At 42.5% G+C, this 17,313-nt stretch overlaps 1 protein-coding gene across 1 annotated transcript in view; it reads left to right on the forward strand.

Annotated features, from left to right (window-relative positions):
* asap1a (ArfGAP with SH3 domain, ankyrin repeat and PH domain 1a) overlaps positions 1 to 17,313 on the forward strand; it is a 190,958-nt gene that overhangs the window by 147,405 nt on the left and 26,240 nt on the right. Inside the window, 3 exon segments of the mRNA XM_045693788.1 lie at positions 5,817 to 5,950; positions 7,507 to 7,598; positions 13,073 to 13,253. Coding sequence (XP_045549744.1) covers positions 5,817 to 5,950; positions 7,507 to 7,598; positions 13,073 to 13,253 — 407 coding nt within the window.

Consider the following 17,313-nt stretch of genomic DNA (forward strand, 5'->3'; position numbering starts at 1 on the left):
CAAGCGGGGGTGCCAACCCAGACAGGAAGACCACGTCAGTGACTCAACCCACTCAAGTGACGCACCCCTCCCATGGACGGCATGGAAGAACACCAGTAAGCCAGTGACTCAGCCCCTGTAAAAGGGTTAGAGGCAGAGAATCCCAGTGGAAAGAGGGGAACCGGCAAGGCAGAGACAGCAAGGGCGGTTCCTTGCTCCAGCCTTTCCGTTCACCTTCACACTCCTGGGCCAGACTATACTTAATCATAGGACCTACTGAAGAGATAAGTCTTCAGTAAAGACTTAAAGGTTGAGACTGAGTCTGCGTCTCTCACATTGGTAGGCAGACCATTCCGTAAAAATGGAGCTCTATAGGAGAAAGCCCTACCTCCAGCCGTTTGCTTAGAAATTCTGGGGACAATTGGAGGCCTGCGTCTTGTGACCGTAGCGTACGTGTAGGTATGTACGGCAGGACCAAATCGGAAAGATAGGTAGGTGCAAGCCCATGTAATGCTTTGTAGGTTAGCAGTAAAACCTTAAAATCAGCCCTTGCCTTAACAGGAAGCTAGAACCGCCACTGAACGTAACGTTAGCTAGCGAGCCAGCCAACTAATATTCGCTAGCTAGCTAACAGTAAACTTTAAATTTAAATTAAAATTACTTGTAATATCTGAAAATGTAGCTAGCTAGACTATCTTACACGTAAACATCATGATTGGACTCTTCTCTCTGTCACGGATGCCATGATTGCCCTTAGTTTGAAGATGTAATCCAGAGACAGGTGTTTTCTCCATCTCCTTAGCTATCATACTCTAATTCCACTGATTTCAAAACTCGGTCCTCCAGAAAGTGGAGAGCAACAATTATGCAGTTCTAATATGCAATATATATTTTTTAAGCTGCTTCGACAGGATTACCTACACATACTGACCAGCTCAAATAGACAGAAGCGTACTACATGGCAGACCAATCCAAACTCATCTCTCGGCATGTCCAGCCCACTCATTATCTTAGCCAATAATGGGTAGCGGGAAGGTTGTTGACTTTTTCTGTGGCTAAACCAACTAAGCTCGTAATTGAACAATTGTATTTATAGATGGTATACAAGTTTGTTATTAAGGCACATGAAAGTTCACATGTTCCAGAAGACATTTCTGCCCAAAATACAAATACAAAAAGTTTATTCAAATGGTTCTCGTGTGTAGTGACCTGCGACATATGCCCAGTTTCCTGAAACAGGTCACATTTAAACAACTGTATTAGCATGAGAAGCAAAAAACATATTTTACTTACTGATCTAAAAGTGGATATTTTCCTTCCAAAATGTTTATTCCGCTCTAGAATCAAAACTGTGCTCACTCGGAGTCCTCATCCATTCGTTCTGTGTCACTCTCCTGGTCAATTTCTGCAATAATCTCATCCAAATTCGTATACTTGGACTTCTATTTAGCATTTCCACTCTTAGTAGCCATGTTTAACTTTTTCAGTTTAAAAAAAAGTTTGTAGAAGAGAACGAACCGCTGTGTAACGTAAAGTACTGTGCGTTCTGTTTGCTTTCATTCCTAGAATGAACACTGTTGCGCACAGCTCTAGCATGATGGCTGTTTGTCGTACAAATGGCATTCACATAATGCTGGAAAGTCCAGCTCATTTGCTATCTAGCTAGCTATGATTCAAAATGATAGGTGGTCATTGGACCAACACACTGTTAACCTCTATGGGACCGGCGGGACGAATTCGTCCCACCTACGTAACAGCCACTGCCAGCCTGTGGCGCGATTTTCAAAATCTTCAAAATCCTATTACTTCAATTTCTCAAACATATGACTATTTTACAGCCATTTAAAGATAAGACTCCACCAAATATAATTCTCAAACATATGACTATTACAGCCATTTAAAGATAAGACTCTCGTTAATCTAACCACACTGTCCGATTTCAAAAAGGCTTTACAACGAAAGCAAAACATTAGATTATGTCAGCAGAGTACCAAGCCAGAAATAATCAGACACCCATTTTTCAAGCCAGCATATAATGTCACCAAAACCCAGAAGACAGCTAAATGCAGCACTCACCTTTGATGATCTTCATCAGATGACAACCCTAGGACATTATGTTATACAATACATGCATGTTTTGTTCAATCAAGTTCATATTTATATCAAAAACCAGCTTTTTACATTAGCATGTGACGTTCAGAACTAGCATACCCCCCGCAAACTTACGGGGAATTCGCTAACATTTTACTAAATTACTCACGATAAACTTTCACAAAAAGCATAACAATTATTTTAAGAATTATAGATACAGACCTCCTCTATGCACTCGATATGTCCGATTTTAAAATAGCTTTTTGGTGAAAGCACATTTTGCAATATTCTAAGTACATAGCCCAGGCATCACGGGCTCGCTATTTAGACACCCGGCAAGTTTAGCACTCACCATAATCATATTTACTATTATAAAAATGTCATTACCTTTTGTTGTCTTCGTCAGAATGCACACCCAGGACGTCTACTTCAATAACAAATGTTGGTTTGGTCCAAAATAATCCATCGTTATATCCGAATAGCGGCGTTTTGTTCGTGCGTTCCAGACACTATCCGAAATAGTAAAGAAGTGTCGGCGCTTGGCGCAATTCCTGACAATAAAATTCAAAGTATTCCATTGCCGTACGTCGAAGCATGTCAACCGCTGTTTAAAATCAATTTTTACGTCATTTTTCTCGTAGAAAGCGATAATATTCCGACAGGGAATCTCCTTTTCGGCAAACAGAGGAAAAAATCCCAAAGGCGGGGGCGGTCGGGGTCACGCGCATAAGCTAGTGTCTCTTGATGGGCCACTTGAGAAAGGCGATAATGTGTTTCAGCCTGGGGCTGGAATGACGACATTCTCTTTTTTCCCGGGCTCTGAGAGCCTATGGAAGACGTGGGAAGTGTCACGTTAGAGCAGAGATCCTTAGTAAATGATAGAGATGGCAAAGAAGTTCCAGAAATGGTCAGACAGGCCACTTCCTGTAAAGGAATCTCTCAGGTTTTGACCTGCCATTTGAGTTCTGTTATACTCACAGACACCATTCAAACAGTTTTAGAAAATTTAGGGTGTTTTCTATCCATATGTAATAAGTATATGCATATTCTAGTTACTGAGTAGGAGTGGTAACCAGATTAAATCGGGTATGTTTTTTATCCAGCCGTGTCAATGCTGCCCCCTAGCCCTAACAGGTTAATCAAGTGAACACCACTCGTCTCATTGGTGCATAATGATGGCTGACCTTCATGGGCTAATTGACGTGTTGTGTAGCCAATACGTAATGTAAAATGACGAAACACGTTTGGTTGAGTGTCTGAGGATTGCACAGAAACTGAACTTGACTGGGTTAAGCAACGTTTTGCCAAAAGAGTTGGAATCCATGCACAACTTTGTATACAACATGGATCGTGTTACGATATAAACATGTATTTTATCAAACAAAACTATGCTGCATTTTATCTCTGGGACCCTCAGGATGACAAAATAGAGCAAGATTACTGAATGTAAGTAAAGTATTTACAGACAAAAGTGAATGTATCAAACTAGTTGCCTTGATAAGTGTTTTGTTGTTGTGCACTATCCTCAAACTTCTAGCATGGTATTTCTTCACTGTAAATTGGACATTGCAGATTAACAGTCATTTTAGCTTTCTGACAATATAAAACATGTCTATGTCCCGGAAAGTTGTCTGTTATTTACAACGCCATTCTAGTCACATATTGAGCAGCAATTGTCCCAATTTCAAGATATTGATCATGTAGAGGTTATTAATATGAAGGGAAGGGGATACCTAGTCAGTTGCACAACTGAATGCATTTAACCGAAATGTGTCTTCTGCATTTAAGCCCTCTGAATCAGAGAGGTGCAGGGGGGCTGCCTTAATCAACGTCATCGGCACCCAGGGAGCAGTTGTTGTTGGGGGTTAACTGCCTTGCTCAAGGGCACCTTGCTGGCAAGGGGATTCGAACCAGCGACCTTTCGGGTACTGGCCCAATGCTCTTAACTGCTAAACTACCTTCCTATCCCTTAATAATCCAAATCTGTTGGTAATCTGAAGTCTGAATCACTTTGGACCTCCTGTTATCCACTTCCTGTGTTAGAGGATTCTCCCACCTCACTAGTATCAGGGCAGATCCTATGCTCTGGCTACTTGTGTATTCTGTAAATGGAGAAGAAATGATGCAGTTCTACACTATTCCCCTCTCCCTTTCTCCCCCTCTTTCACTCCTTGTGTATCTGCCCCATTCCTTCTCTCTGCTCCCCCTCTCCTTCCTTGTCTCTTCTCCCCCTCTCCTTCCTTGTCTCTGCTCCCCCTCTTTCCTTCTCTCTCCCTCTCTCACCCTGTTTTTTCTCTTTTTCTTCTCTCTCTTTGTTCTCATTAAACAACCACCCAATATTTGCATGGCTTTTCAAATGCATTTATTTAAAGGGTGCTATCTGCTTCCAGCGTCTTTCGTATTGCAATGTTTTTAGAGTACTGATAAAACAATAGACCCAATGAATTCATTCTTCAAATGCTGAACAATTTGGTTTGTTATTTATATCTAGTGTAATTGTGTCTTAAATCCCTACGTAAACCTTTGATTGTTTTTGTGTTGTCAATTTACTAAAGTGGTACGTTTACATGCACACAATACAATTATTGTGAATACTGAGATTAATATAATAGTTTGATACATTTTTTTACATGCTTTGCAAGAAGAACAATTTCCCATAGCCTGAAATCAGGCTACCTGATGGGACTTTGATAAATGCAGAAAAGTCCCCAACCAAAATAAATGTTCCAAAGCAGGGACTTGTTCTTTTTGGGAAGCCAGTTTGATTCTGAGTTTGGACATGTAAAGTTTGTTTGTGAAAACTATACTTCACTCGTGCATAAGAGGGAGGCTTGCGTTGCTAGCACATGGCACAGATCAAATACACTGCTGGAACTTAAGCTGTTTACATGTCCTAATAATTAGAAAGATTGCAAAATAATACAGGCATTTTAATCAACGTATAGTTACTTCGATTATGACCTTACATCGATTAAGATAAGCAGAGTAAGGTGTTTGTATGACTAATGCCATACGCGGCCTACTGCAATAATCAGTTTAATATTGAATTATTAGTGTGCATGTAAACATAATCAATGTTTATTCAGTTTTTAAGGGCATTGACTCAGCTTGGTGTTAAGCCTAGAGCATCTTTGTATATAATGCAACTGCATGCATTGGCTTTGATGAATGACTTTCATTTTTATTTTATTTGAACCTTTATTTAACTAGCCAAGTCAGTTAAGAACAAATTCTTATTTACAATGACGGCCTACCCCGGCCAAACCGGGTGCGCCGCCCTATGGGACTCCCAATCACGGACGGTTGTGATACAGCCTGGAATCGAACCAGAGTCTGTAGTGACCCTCTAGCATTGAGATGCAGTGCCTTAGACCACACGCCACTCGGGAGCCCAACATTTGATAACCCTGGTCTCTGTACTGTTTGGCTCTAATGTACCTTATAAGCAGCTCCTCAATCAATCAGACTGACAGACAGACAGTTGTCTGAATGTTTAAAGCTCCATCAACTTCTGTTGTCTTATTGTTTAGGAAATTCCAATCCTCTTTTGTATTTTTTTGTATTATTGATAAAGAGAGCGATAGAATTGAATGAGAGGGGTCAGAGCGAAGGGAGTATACAGCGGTGGTACCAGGATTCGATCCCATGCACACAGGGTAAAATATATAGTGTGTGCTGAAGGTGGAAACATACCCGCTAGACTTGCCCCAGACACTGTTGTCATCTGTTCTCTGTTCTCTTTGCAGAGCCAAAATGGCTGTCTACTAATCTTGGCATCCTGACATGTATCGAGTGCTCTGGGATCCACAGGGAGATGGGTGTCCACATCTCCCGCATCCAGTCCATGGAGCTAGACAAACTGGGGAGCTCCGAACTCTTGGTATGTTGACACATTCACTGAGTGTACAAAACATTATGAATACCTGCTCTTTCCATGACATAGACTGACCAGGTGAATCCAGTTGAAAGCTATGAGCCCTTATTGATGTCTCTTGTAAAATCCACTTCAATCAGTGTAGATGAATTAATTGTCCATGCCCCACTGAATTGAGGCTGTTCTGAGGGCAGAAGGGGTTGCAAATCAATATTAGGAAGGTGTTCTTAATGTTTTGTACACTCAGTGTACATGTAGAATTATAATGGACCTATATAATTTTTGAAAGAACTGCCCCTCTTTCCGGCCCGTAAATTCATTTTGACAAACAAATTGTGTGGCCCTGGACCCACCTGTAGCACGCGCTCCAGCAGGTATATTTCACTGGTCATCCTCAAAGCCAATTCCTCCTTTGGCCGCCTTCCAGTTCTCTGCTGCCAATGACTGGAACGAATTGCAAAAATAAGTAAAGCTGTAGACTCATATCTCCTTCACTAACTTTAAGCACCAGTTGTCAGAGCAGCTCACAGATCACTGCCTTACCTCATTTGCACACACTGTATATGGACTTTTCTATTGTGTTATTGACTGTATGTTTGTTTATTCCATGTGTAATTCTGTGTTGTTTGTGTCACACTGCTTTGCTTTATCTTGGCCAGGTTGCAGTTGTAAATGAGAACTTGTTCTCAACTGGCCTACCTGGTTAAATAAAGGTGAAATAAAATGTAAAAAAAAAAAAGTATGTATGTGTGTGTGTGTGTGTGTGTTTGGGGCAAATCCACCACAACACATCACTGAATAACTTCCTCTTTATTTTCAAGCATGGTGGTGGCTGCATCATGGTATGGGTATGCCTGACATCAGCAAATACTGGGGAGTTTTTCAGCATAAAAATAAATGGAATATAGCTAAGCACAGGCAAAATCTTTGAAGATAACCTGCTTTAGTCTGCTTTACACCAGGGACTGGGAGAAGAATTCACCTTTCAGCAGGACAATAACCTAAAACACAAGGCCAAATCTACACTGGAGTTGCTTACCAAGAAGACTGTGAATGTTCCTGAGTGGCCAAGCTACAGTTTTGACTTAAATATGTTTGAAAATCTGTGGCAAACTTAAAAAATGCTGTCTAGTCATGATCCCCAACATCTTGACAGAGCTTGATGAATTTTGAAAAGAATAATGGTCAAATATTGTACAATCCAACCCAGAAAGACTCACATCTGTAATCGATGCCAAAGGTGTTTCTAACATGTATTGACTCAGGGAGCTGAATACTTATGCAAAGACTATTTTAGCTATTGCATTTTTATTAATCTTAAAAAATAATAATCTTCCACTTTGACAGTACAGAGTAATTTGACTAGCTGGTGATAAAAAATGAAAAATCAATCAAAATCAATTTTAATCCCACCTTGTAACACAATAAAAGGCGAAGAAATACAAAGGGTCTGAAATACCTTTGAAAGGCACAGTATATGGTATGTTTAACTACTAAACTTTGTCTGTTTCCTAGGCAGTTTACATGTCATTCAACCCACCTGTTCTGCTCTCTCTCCTCAGCTGGCTAAGAACATAGGGAACAGTAGTTTCAATCGCATCATGGAACGCAATATGCCATGTCCCTCGCCAAAGCCCACCCCATCAAGTGACATGTGAGTGTTATTGAATTAACATCAGTCAATTTAAATCAATGTGAATCTAGCCCTTTAATCTTTTCAACCCCTCTGAAATCTAAAATGGTTGTCATCATAGCAGGTTGTGAATATATGTGTCCGTGTGTCCGGGGGTGAAAGTAAATGTAATTACTTGTCGGTACAGGACCTCCTATCTGGAGGGGCATAATTAATAAAGATATGTCTTTTAAAATGTATTACCTTTTATGTGGCATCCCGGTAAGTAGAACCAGTGATAATGTTTAATCTGATTTTCAAATAAATCACCATAGTAGCTAACGTCATAGTCAACATATCTCAAATCAAATTGTATTTGTCACATGCGCCAAATACAACAAGTGTAGACTTTAAAGTGAAATGCTTACTTACGAGCCAATTACCAACAATGCAGTTAAAAAGTAAGAAAATTAACAATTAGATCAAAATAAAATAGTAACACAATAAAATAACAATAACGAGGCTATATACAAGGAGTACTGGCACTGAGTCAGTGTACTGGGGTATGAGGCAGTTGGGTTTATTGATTGAGGTAATATGTACATGTAGGTTTGGTTAGGTGATTGATTGAGGTAATATGTACATGTAGGTTTGGTTAGGTGATTGATTGAAGTGCTATGTACATGTAGGTAGGGAGTGAAAAACAAAACATCCGGGTAGCTGTATAATTCACTGTTCAGCAGTCGTATGGCTTTGGGGTAGAAGCTGTTCAGGAGCATTTTGGTCCCAGACTTGGCAGTCCGGTACTGCTTGCCTTGTGGTAGCAAAGGGAACAGACTGTGAGTCTTTGACTTTGAGTCTTTGGCTGGAGTCTTTTCAGGGCCTTCCTCTGACACCATCTGGCATAGAGGTCATGGATGACAGGGAGCTCGGCCCCTGTGATGTACTGGGCCGAACGCACTACCCTCTGTAGTGCCTTGCGGTCACAGGCCGAGCAGTTGCTCGGCTGCATGTTGCAGCCAGTCATGATGCTCTCTATGGTGCCGCTGTAGAACATTTTGAGGATCTGAAGACCTATGCCAAATTTTTTCAGCCTCGTGAGGGGGAAGAAGCGTTGTCGTGCCCTTTTCACGACTGTGTTGGTGTGCTTGGACCATGATGGGTCCTTAGTGATGTGGAAACCGAGGTACTTGAGGCTCTCGACCATATCCACCACAGCCCGTCGATGTGCATGGGGGCGTGCTCGGCCCTCCGTTTCCTGTAGTCCACTATCGGCTCTTTTGTCTTGCTGACGTTGAGAGAGTGGTTGTTGTCCTGGCACCACACTGCCAGGTCTCTGACCTCCTCCCTGTAGGCTGTCTCATCGTTGTCAGTAATCAGGCCTACAACGTCATGTCGTCAGCTAACTGAATGATGGTGTTGGACTCATGTGCGGCCACACAGTTGAGGGTGACCAGGGAGTACAGGAGGGGGCTAAGCATGCACCCCTGAGGGGCCCCCGTGTTGAGGGTCAACGTGGCGGATGTGTTGTTCCCTACCCTCACCATTTAGGGGTGTCCCATCAGAATGTCCAGGATCCAGTTGCAGAGGGAGGTGTTTTGTCCCAGAGTCCTTAGCTTAGTGATGAGCTTCGTGGGCACTATGGTGTTGAACGCTGAGCTGTAGTCAATGTACAGCATTCTCACATAGGTGTTCCTTTTGTCCAGGTGGGAAAGGGCAGTGTGGAGTGCAATAGAGATTGCGTCATCTGTGGAGGCATTTCCAAATTGGAATGGGTCCAGGGTTTCTGGGATGATGGTGTTGATGTGAGCCATGACCAACCTTTCAAAGCATTTCATGGCTACAGATCTGAGTGCTACAGGGCGTAGGCGTAGTCATTTAGACAGGTTACCTTGGCGTTCTTGGGCACGGGGACTATGGTGGTCTGCTTGAAACATGTAGGTATTACATTTTATTTGTATTTATTTAACCCTCAATTTACCAGGTTAGTTGACTGAGACATTTTAATTTACAACAACTACCTGGGGAATAGCTACAGAGAAGAGCAAGCGGATGAATGAGCCAATTGGATGCTCGAGGTGATTAGGTGGCCATGATCGTATGAGGGCCAGATTGGGAATTTAGCCAGGACACCGGGGTTAACACTCCTACTCTTACGATAAGTGCCATGGTATCTTTAGTGACCACCCGTTTAATGTCCCATCTGAAAGACGGCACCCTACACAAGACCATGTCCCCAATCACTGCCCTGGGGCATTGGGACATTTTTTTAGGCCAGAGGAAAAGGTGCAGCCTCTGGTCTCCTATCCAGGGACTGACCAGAACCAACCCTGCTTAGCTTCAGAGGCAAGCCAGCAGTGGGATGCAGGGTGGTATGCTGCTGGTCAAACTGGATGAAGGTTGAAAATGTCAGTGAAGACACTTACCAGCTGGTCAGCTCATGCTCTAAGTACGCGTCCTGGTAATTCGTCTGGCCCTGCGACCTTGTGAATGTTAACCTGTTTGAAAGTCTTACTCATATCGGCTACGGAACAATTGGTGCTTTCATGCATGGTTCAGTGACGCTTGCCTTGAACCAAGCATTGAAGGCATTTAGCTTGTCTGGTAGGCTCGCGTCACTGGGCAGCTTGCGGCTGGTATTCCGTTAGTAAATCATCATAGTTTGCAAGCCCTGCCACATCGAATGAGTGTCAGAGCTGGTGTAGTAGGATTCGATCTTAGTGCTGTATTGACACTTGGCCTGTTTGATTGTTCGTATGCAGGCGTAGTGGGACTTCTTATAAGCATCCAAATTTGTGTCCCGCTCCTTGCCTTTAGATCAGTTCGGATGTTGCCTGTAATCCATAGCTTCTGGTCAGGCTATTTATGTACGGTCACTCTGGGGACTACGTCGTCGATACACTTATTAATGAAGCCGGTGACTGATGTGGTAAACTCCTCAATGCCATAGGATGAATCCCGCAACATATTAAAATCTGTGCTAGCAAAACAGTCCTGCTAGCAAAACAGTCCTGCATCCGCTTCATCGAACCACTTCCATATTGAGCGCATCACTGGTACTTCCTGTTTGAGTTTTTGCTTGTAAGCAGGAATTAAGAGGATGAGGTTATGGTCAGATTTGCCAAATGGAGGATGAGGGACAGCTTTGTATGCATCTCTGTGTAGAGTAGATGTGATTTAGAGTTTTTTCACCTCTAGTTGCACATCAGACATGCTGGTAGAAATGAAGTCAAATGGATTCAGTTTCCCTGCATTAAAATCCCCAGCCACTAGGAGCGCCACATCTGGGTGAGCATTTTCTTGTTTGCTTATGGCCTTATAGAATTGGTTGAGTGCGATCTTAGTGCCAGCATCGGTATGTGGTGGTAAATAGACAGCAATGAATAATACAGATGAGAACTCTCTTGGTCTACACCTTGCCATAAGGTACTCTACCTCAGGCGAGCAAATACCACTAGACTTCTTTAATATTAGACATCATGCACCAGCTGTTATTGACAAATAGACACACACCCCTACCCTTCCTCTTACCAGACGTAGCTTCTGCATTTTCTTGTTTGCTTATGGCCTGGTGGTAAATAGACAGCTCCAAAAAAAATATAGATAAACTCTTAAACTCTTTTGGTAAATAGTGTGGTCTACAACTTATCATGAGGTATTCTAACTCAGACGAGCAGAACCTTGAGACTTCCTTTATATTAGAGACTGCGCACCAACTGTTGTTGACAAAGAGACACACCCCCCCTTCCGTCAGCTTACTGGACACAGCTGTTTAGATTAGATTTAGATTTATATTTTCCATGTAAGTTTATGGAAGGGGGTGGGAACCATGAGCCTCCTAGGTTTTGTATTGAAGTCAATGTAGCTAGAGGAGAACGGAAGCTAGGTGTCCTCCGGCTACACCAGAGAGAGCTGTTGAGGCTACTATAGACCTTAATTTCAAAACAGTGTGCTTTAATAAGTTATATGAATATATTTAGTATAGTCTTGTCTAAAAATTATAACATTTTTTAATGTTTCACTATAAAGAAAAATGAAATTCACTCAGTAGGATGGTCCTCCTCTGAGGATCCTCCACTGCTGCACACGTTCATCCACTCTAAATTAATTCCAGCATCCAACAGCACATCAGCCATTTGATGGATCGAAAAATACTTGTGCAAGAAAAACACCGGAAAGTGTAATAATATTTGGCAATTGAGACATTTGTAACCTGGACAGGAGCGGCAGAAATATCTTTTGACAGGGGGTACAAAAAAAGTTATTTTTAAGTTTCATTTAGATATTTTTCTGCTTATAATTTCTGAAATTTGGTAGGCTATTTGTTAGTCAACTTGTCTATTATTAGATAGGCGACATACAGCTTCTCTTCTGTCATTACTTGACGCTCAAGAAAACTAAAATAAGGCTTTCCTCACCAGAATGGCATACATTTATAGAATGAATGCATCATCAACAATCTAGTTGACATCTGTAAAGTTTTCTCTTTCATTTCTGCTTCTCTCGCAGAGCAACGATGTCCAAGTCTAGAACCAACAGGACCTTGAACAGCTTCTACCCTGAAACCATAAGACTGCTAAATAGTTAGTTAAGTAGCTAACCAAATAGCTACCCGGACTATCTGCATTGACCTTTTTTTGCACTAACTTTTTTGAGTCATCACATACGGTGCTGCTACTGTTTATTTGTCAATTTATTTCATGTTATACTGTATGTACATATCTACATAAATGACCTCATATTCCTGGTCATCGACTCGGTACTGGTACCTCTTGTGTATAGCCAAGTTATTGTTACTCATTGTGTATCTATTACTTTTATTATTATGTTTTATCTTTCTATTATTTCTCTATTTTCTCTCTCTGCATTGTTAGAAGGTCCCGTAATTAAGCATTTCACTGTTAGTCTACAACTGTTGTTTACGAAGCATGTGACGAATAACATTAGATTTGATTTAGGGACCAGGGAGATTTTCTGTGCAAAATTTAAAATTACAACAGTTAAACTGGTTTTAAGGAAATTAAAATCTGTCAAAACGATCCAACATGTTTCTGATAGTATTTCAGTTAATTTGGATGCATATTTTATTTGGTTGAATGTAAAATACTGTCAGTTTTATGTCGCTGAAAAAACAAAACATGTTTATGCTACATAAGACGGTCCTTAAGCTCGCATTCACATTATCTCAAGATACTGAAAGAAAGAAATCATATTTCTCCAAGGAGGCCTACAGTCAGTGTCCAGTTACTTTTCCAACTTTTACTGTTCCATCTGAACTTCAAAGGTTCAAACCAGGGAGTGCTGTTATTGTGATAGGCAAATATTTTACCGATACGGTGTACCACCACTAATTACTTTACTCCGTACCTGATAACTTTCACCCCTGACTGTGTCAATAAATATAAATTCTCTCCGTGTGCTGCAAATGAAATGCATTTCTGATACCGGTCTAAGTATTACTTTACTGGCAAACAGATAATTATGATAAGAAACAAACCTTATATTCTCTATGGCAGGACGGTGAGGAAGGAGTACATCAACGCTAAATACGTGGACCACAAATTTGCCCACCAGACTGGCAAAGCCACAGTTCCAGGCAAGCTGTCGGAGGCGGTGCACTCCCGAGATCTGCTGTTACTTATCCAGATTTATGCCGAGGGGGCAGAGCTTATGGAGCCCCTGCCCGAAGCAGGAAAAGTAAGGGTAGCTGTGTTCATTTTATTCTTAAATGGCATATGAACTGAAGTGCACGAGTCAGAAAACAATTCTGAAAGCTTCAAGTGGGACACAATTCCAAAACAATTTGGCACCACTGGACGAAGACGTGGTTATGAAACTGGTGTTATTTGATATATTTTTATTTATGTATATTTTATTTAAAGTACCAGTCAAAAGTTTGGACACACCTACTCATTTTCTTTATTTTTACTATTTTCTACATTGTAGAATGATAGTGAAGACATCAAAACTATGAAATAACATACATGGAATCATGTAGAACCAAAAAAGTGTTGAACATATCAAAATATATTTTATATTTGACATTCTTCAAAGTAGCCACCCTTTGCCTTCATGAGAGCTTTGCACACTCTTGGCATTCTCTCAACCAGCTTCATGAGGTAATCACCTGGAATGCATTTCAATTAACAGGTGTGCCTTGATAAAACTTAATTTGTGGAATTTCTTTCCTGCTTAATGCGTTTGAGACAATCTGTTGTGTTGTGACAAGGTAGAGGTGGTATACAAGTTTTGGTAATAGACCAATTACATATTAAGGCAAGAACAGCGGAAATAAGCAAAGAGAAACGACAGTCCATCATTCATTTTTAATTTTCCAATATTTCCTCTTTGCTCTCCGACTCGTCCCTCGGCCTCGCCGACCAACCCATGTGCCCCCCCCAAAAAATATTTTGAGGTTGCTTCTTGGGCTTGTGTCGTGGCCACGAACCCTGTCGCTGTCCTTCCTTCACCGCTTGTGTCTCCCGCCATGGAAGGCGATCCTGTCCTGCCTGGATTTCCTCCCAAGTCCAGGATCCCTTTCCATCTAATATCTCCTCCCAAGTCCAGTATGTCCCCCACTCCAGGTCACGCTGCTTGGTCCTTTGGTGGTGGGAGATTCTGTCACGTTTATTGTACAATGGAGGTAAGGCGCAGCGTGTTTATCGTTCCACATTTTATTTTAACTATGAAACTATGCAAAACATACTAATAAAAACAAAACAACAAACTGTGACGAAGAGGTGCAACATACACTAACTTAAAATAATCTCCCACAAACCCAGGTGGGAAAAACATCTACTTAAATATGATCCCCAATTAGAGACAACGATGACCTGTAATTGGAGATCATCCCAAAAATCCCAACATAGAAAAACAGAAACTAGAACATAACAACATAGAACATTTAAACTAGACAAGGCCCCGTCACGCCCTGACATACTCTACCATAGAAAATAAAAGCTTCTATGGTCAGGACGTGACACAGACACATCTCAACATCAACTGTTCAGAGGAGACTGCGTGAATCAGTTCTTCATGGTCGAATTGCTGCAAAGAAACCACTACTAAAGAATACCAATAAGAAAAAGAGACTTGCTTGGGCCAAGAAACACGAGCAATGGACATAAGACCGGTGGAAATCTGTCCTTTGGTCTTATCAGTCAAAATTTGAGATTTTTGGTTCCAACCGCCGTGTCTTTGTGAGCTGCAGAGTAGGTGAACGGATGATCTCCGCATGGAGGATGAGGTGTGGGGGTGCATTGCTGGTGATGCTGTCAGTGATTTCTTTCGAAATCAAGGCACACTTAACCAGCATGGCTACCACAGCATTCTGCAGCGATACGCCATCCCATCTGGTTTGTGTTTTGTTTTATTTTTCAAGAGGGCAATGACCCAAAAGCAACCTCCAGGCTGTGTAAAGGCTATTTGACCAAGGAGGAGAGTGATGGAGTGCTGCATCAGATGATCTGGCCTCCACTATCACCGGACCTCAACCCAATTGAGATGGTTTGGGATAAGTTGGACCGCAGAGTGAAGGAAATGCAGCCAACAAGTGCTCAGCATATGTGGGAACTCAAGACTTTTGGAAAAGCATTCCAGATGAAGCTGATTGAGAGAGACAAGATGGCACCGACAGAGATGGTTGCCTCGCTACAAGGAAACAATCCAGTATTTAGTTTTTTTATGTAATATTTCTTACATTGTTAGCCCAGAAAATCTTAAAAGTTATTACATTCAGCCGGGAAGAACTGTTGGATATAAGTGCGACGTCAACTTACCAACATTACGACCAGGAATACGACTTTCCCGAAGCGGATCCTCTGTTTGGACCACCACCCATTACAATGGACCTAATCCCAGAAGTCGACCCAACGACACTGCAGAAGGGGCAGACGGAGCGGCCTTCTGGTCAGGCTCCATAGACGTGCACATTGCCCACCGCTCCCGAGTATACTACTCGTCAATGTCCAGTCTATTGAAAACAAGGTAGACAGAATTCAAGCAAGGGTTGCCTTCCAGAGAGACATCAGAGATTGTAACATTCTCTGTTTCACGGAAACATGGCTCTCTCGGGATACGTTGTCAGAGTCTGTGCAGCCACCGGGCTTCTTCATGCGTTGCGCCGACAGAGATAAACACCTATCTGGGAAGAAGGTTCTCGTCAGTTATCGTCACAGCTGTGTATATTCCCCCTCAAGCAGGCACCACAACGACCCTTAAGGAACTTCACTGGACTCTAATGTAAACTGGAAACCATATATCCTGAGGCTGCATATATTGTAGCTGGAGATTTTAACAAAGAAAATTTGAGAACAAGGCTACCTAAATTTGATTGCAGCACTCGCATGGGCAATACACTCAATCACTGCTACTCTAACTTCTGCGACGCATACAAGGCCCTCCCTTAACCTCCCTTCCGCAAATCCGACCACGACTCCATCTTGCGCCTACCGTCCCATAGGCAGAAGCTCAAACAGGATGTACCAGTGATGAGAACCATTCAACGCTGGTCCGACCAATCGGAAGCCACGCTCCAAGATTGTTTTGATCACACGGACTGGAATATGTTCCGGTCAGCCTCAGAGAATAACATCGATCTATATGCTGACTCGGTGAGTGAGTTTATAAGGAAGTGCATTGGAGATGTTGTACCCACTGTGACTATTAAAACCTAACCTAACCTGAACCGTGGAGGGATAGCGGCATTCGCTCAAAACTGAAAGCGCGAACCATCGCATTTAACCATGGCAAGGTGACTGGGAATATGGCCGAATATAAACAGTGTAGTTATTCCCTCCGCAAGGCAATCAAACAAGTGAAATGTCGGTATAGGGACAAAGTGGAGTCGCAATTCAACGTCTCAGACACAAGACGTATGTGGCAGGGTCTATAGGAAATCACGAACTACAGAAAGAAAACCAGCCATGTTATGGACACCGACATCTTGCTTCCAGACAAACTAAACACCTTCTTTGCCCGCTTTGAGGATAACAGTGCCACCGTCGCGGCCCGCTAACAAGGACTGCGGCCTCCCCTCTCCTTCTCCGTGGCTGATGTGAGTAAGACATTTAAACGTGTTAACCCTCGCAAGGCTGCTGGCCCAGACGGCATCACTAGCCGCATCCTAGGAGCATGCGCAGACCAGTTGGCTGGAGTGTTTATGGACATATTCAATCACTCCCTATCCCGTCTGCTGTCCCCACATGCTTCAAGATCGCTACCATTGTTGCTGTACCCAAGAAGGCAAAGACATACTAATGAACTAAATGACTACCGTCCGGTAGCACCCACTTCTGTCGTCATGAAGTGCTTTGAGAGACTAGTCAAGGATCATATCACCTCCACCTTACCTGCCACCCTAGACCCACTTCAGTTTGCTTACCGCCCCAACAGGTCCACAGTCGAGGCAATCGCCTGCACACTGCCCTATCCCATCAGGACAAGAGGAATACCTATGTAAGAATGCTGTTCATTGACTACAGCTCAGCATTCAACACCATAGTACCCTCCAAGCTCATCATTAAACTGGAGGCCCTGAGTCTCAACCCTGCCCTGTGCAATTGGGTCCTGGACTTTCTGATGGGCCGCCTCCAGGTGGTGAAGGTGGGAAACAACGTCTCCACTTTGCTGACCCTCAACACTGGGGCTTCACAAGGGTGCATGCGCAGCCCCCTCCTGTACTCCCTGTTCACCCATGACTGCGTGGCCATGCACACCTCCAACTCAAGCATCAAGTTTGGAGACAACACAACAGTAG

The sequence above is a fragment of the Salmo salar genome, chromosome ssa14, assembly GCF_905237065.1.
Source record: "Salmo salar chromosome ssa14, Ssal_v3.1, whole genome shotgun sequence".
Classification (NCBI taxonomy): Eukaryota; Metazoa; Chordata; class Actinopteri; order Salmoniformes; family Salmonidae; genus Salmo; species Salmo salar.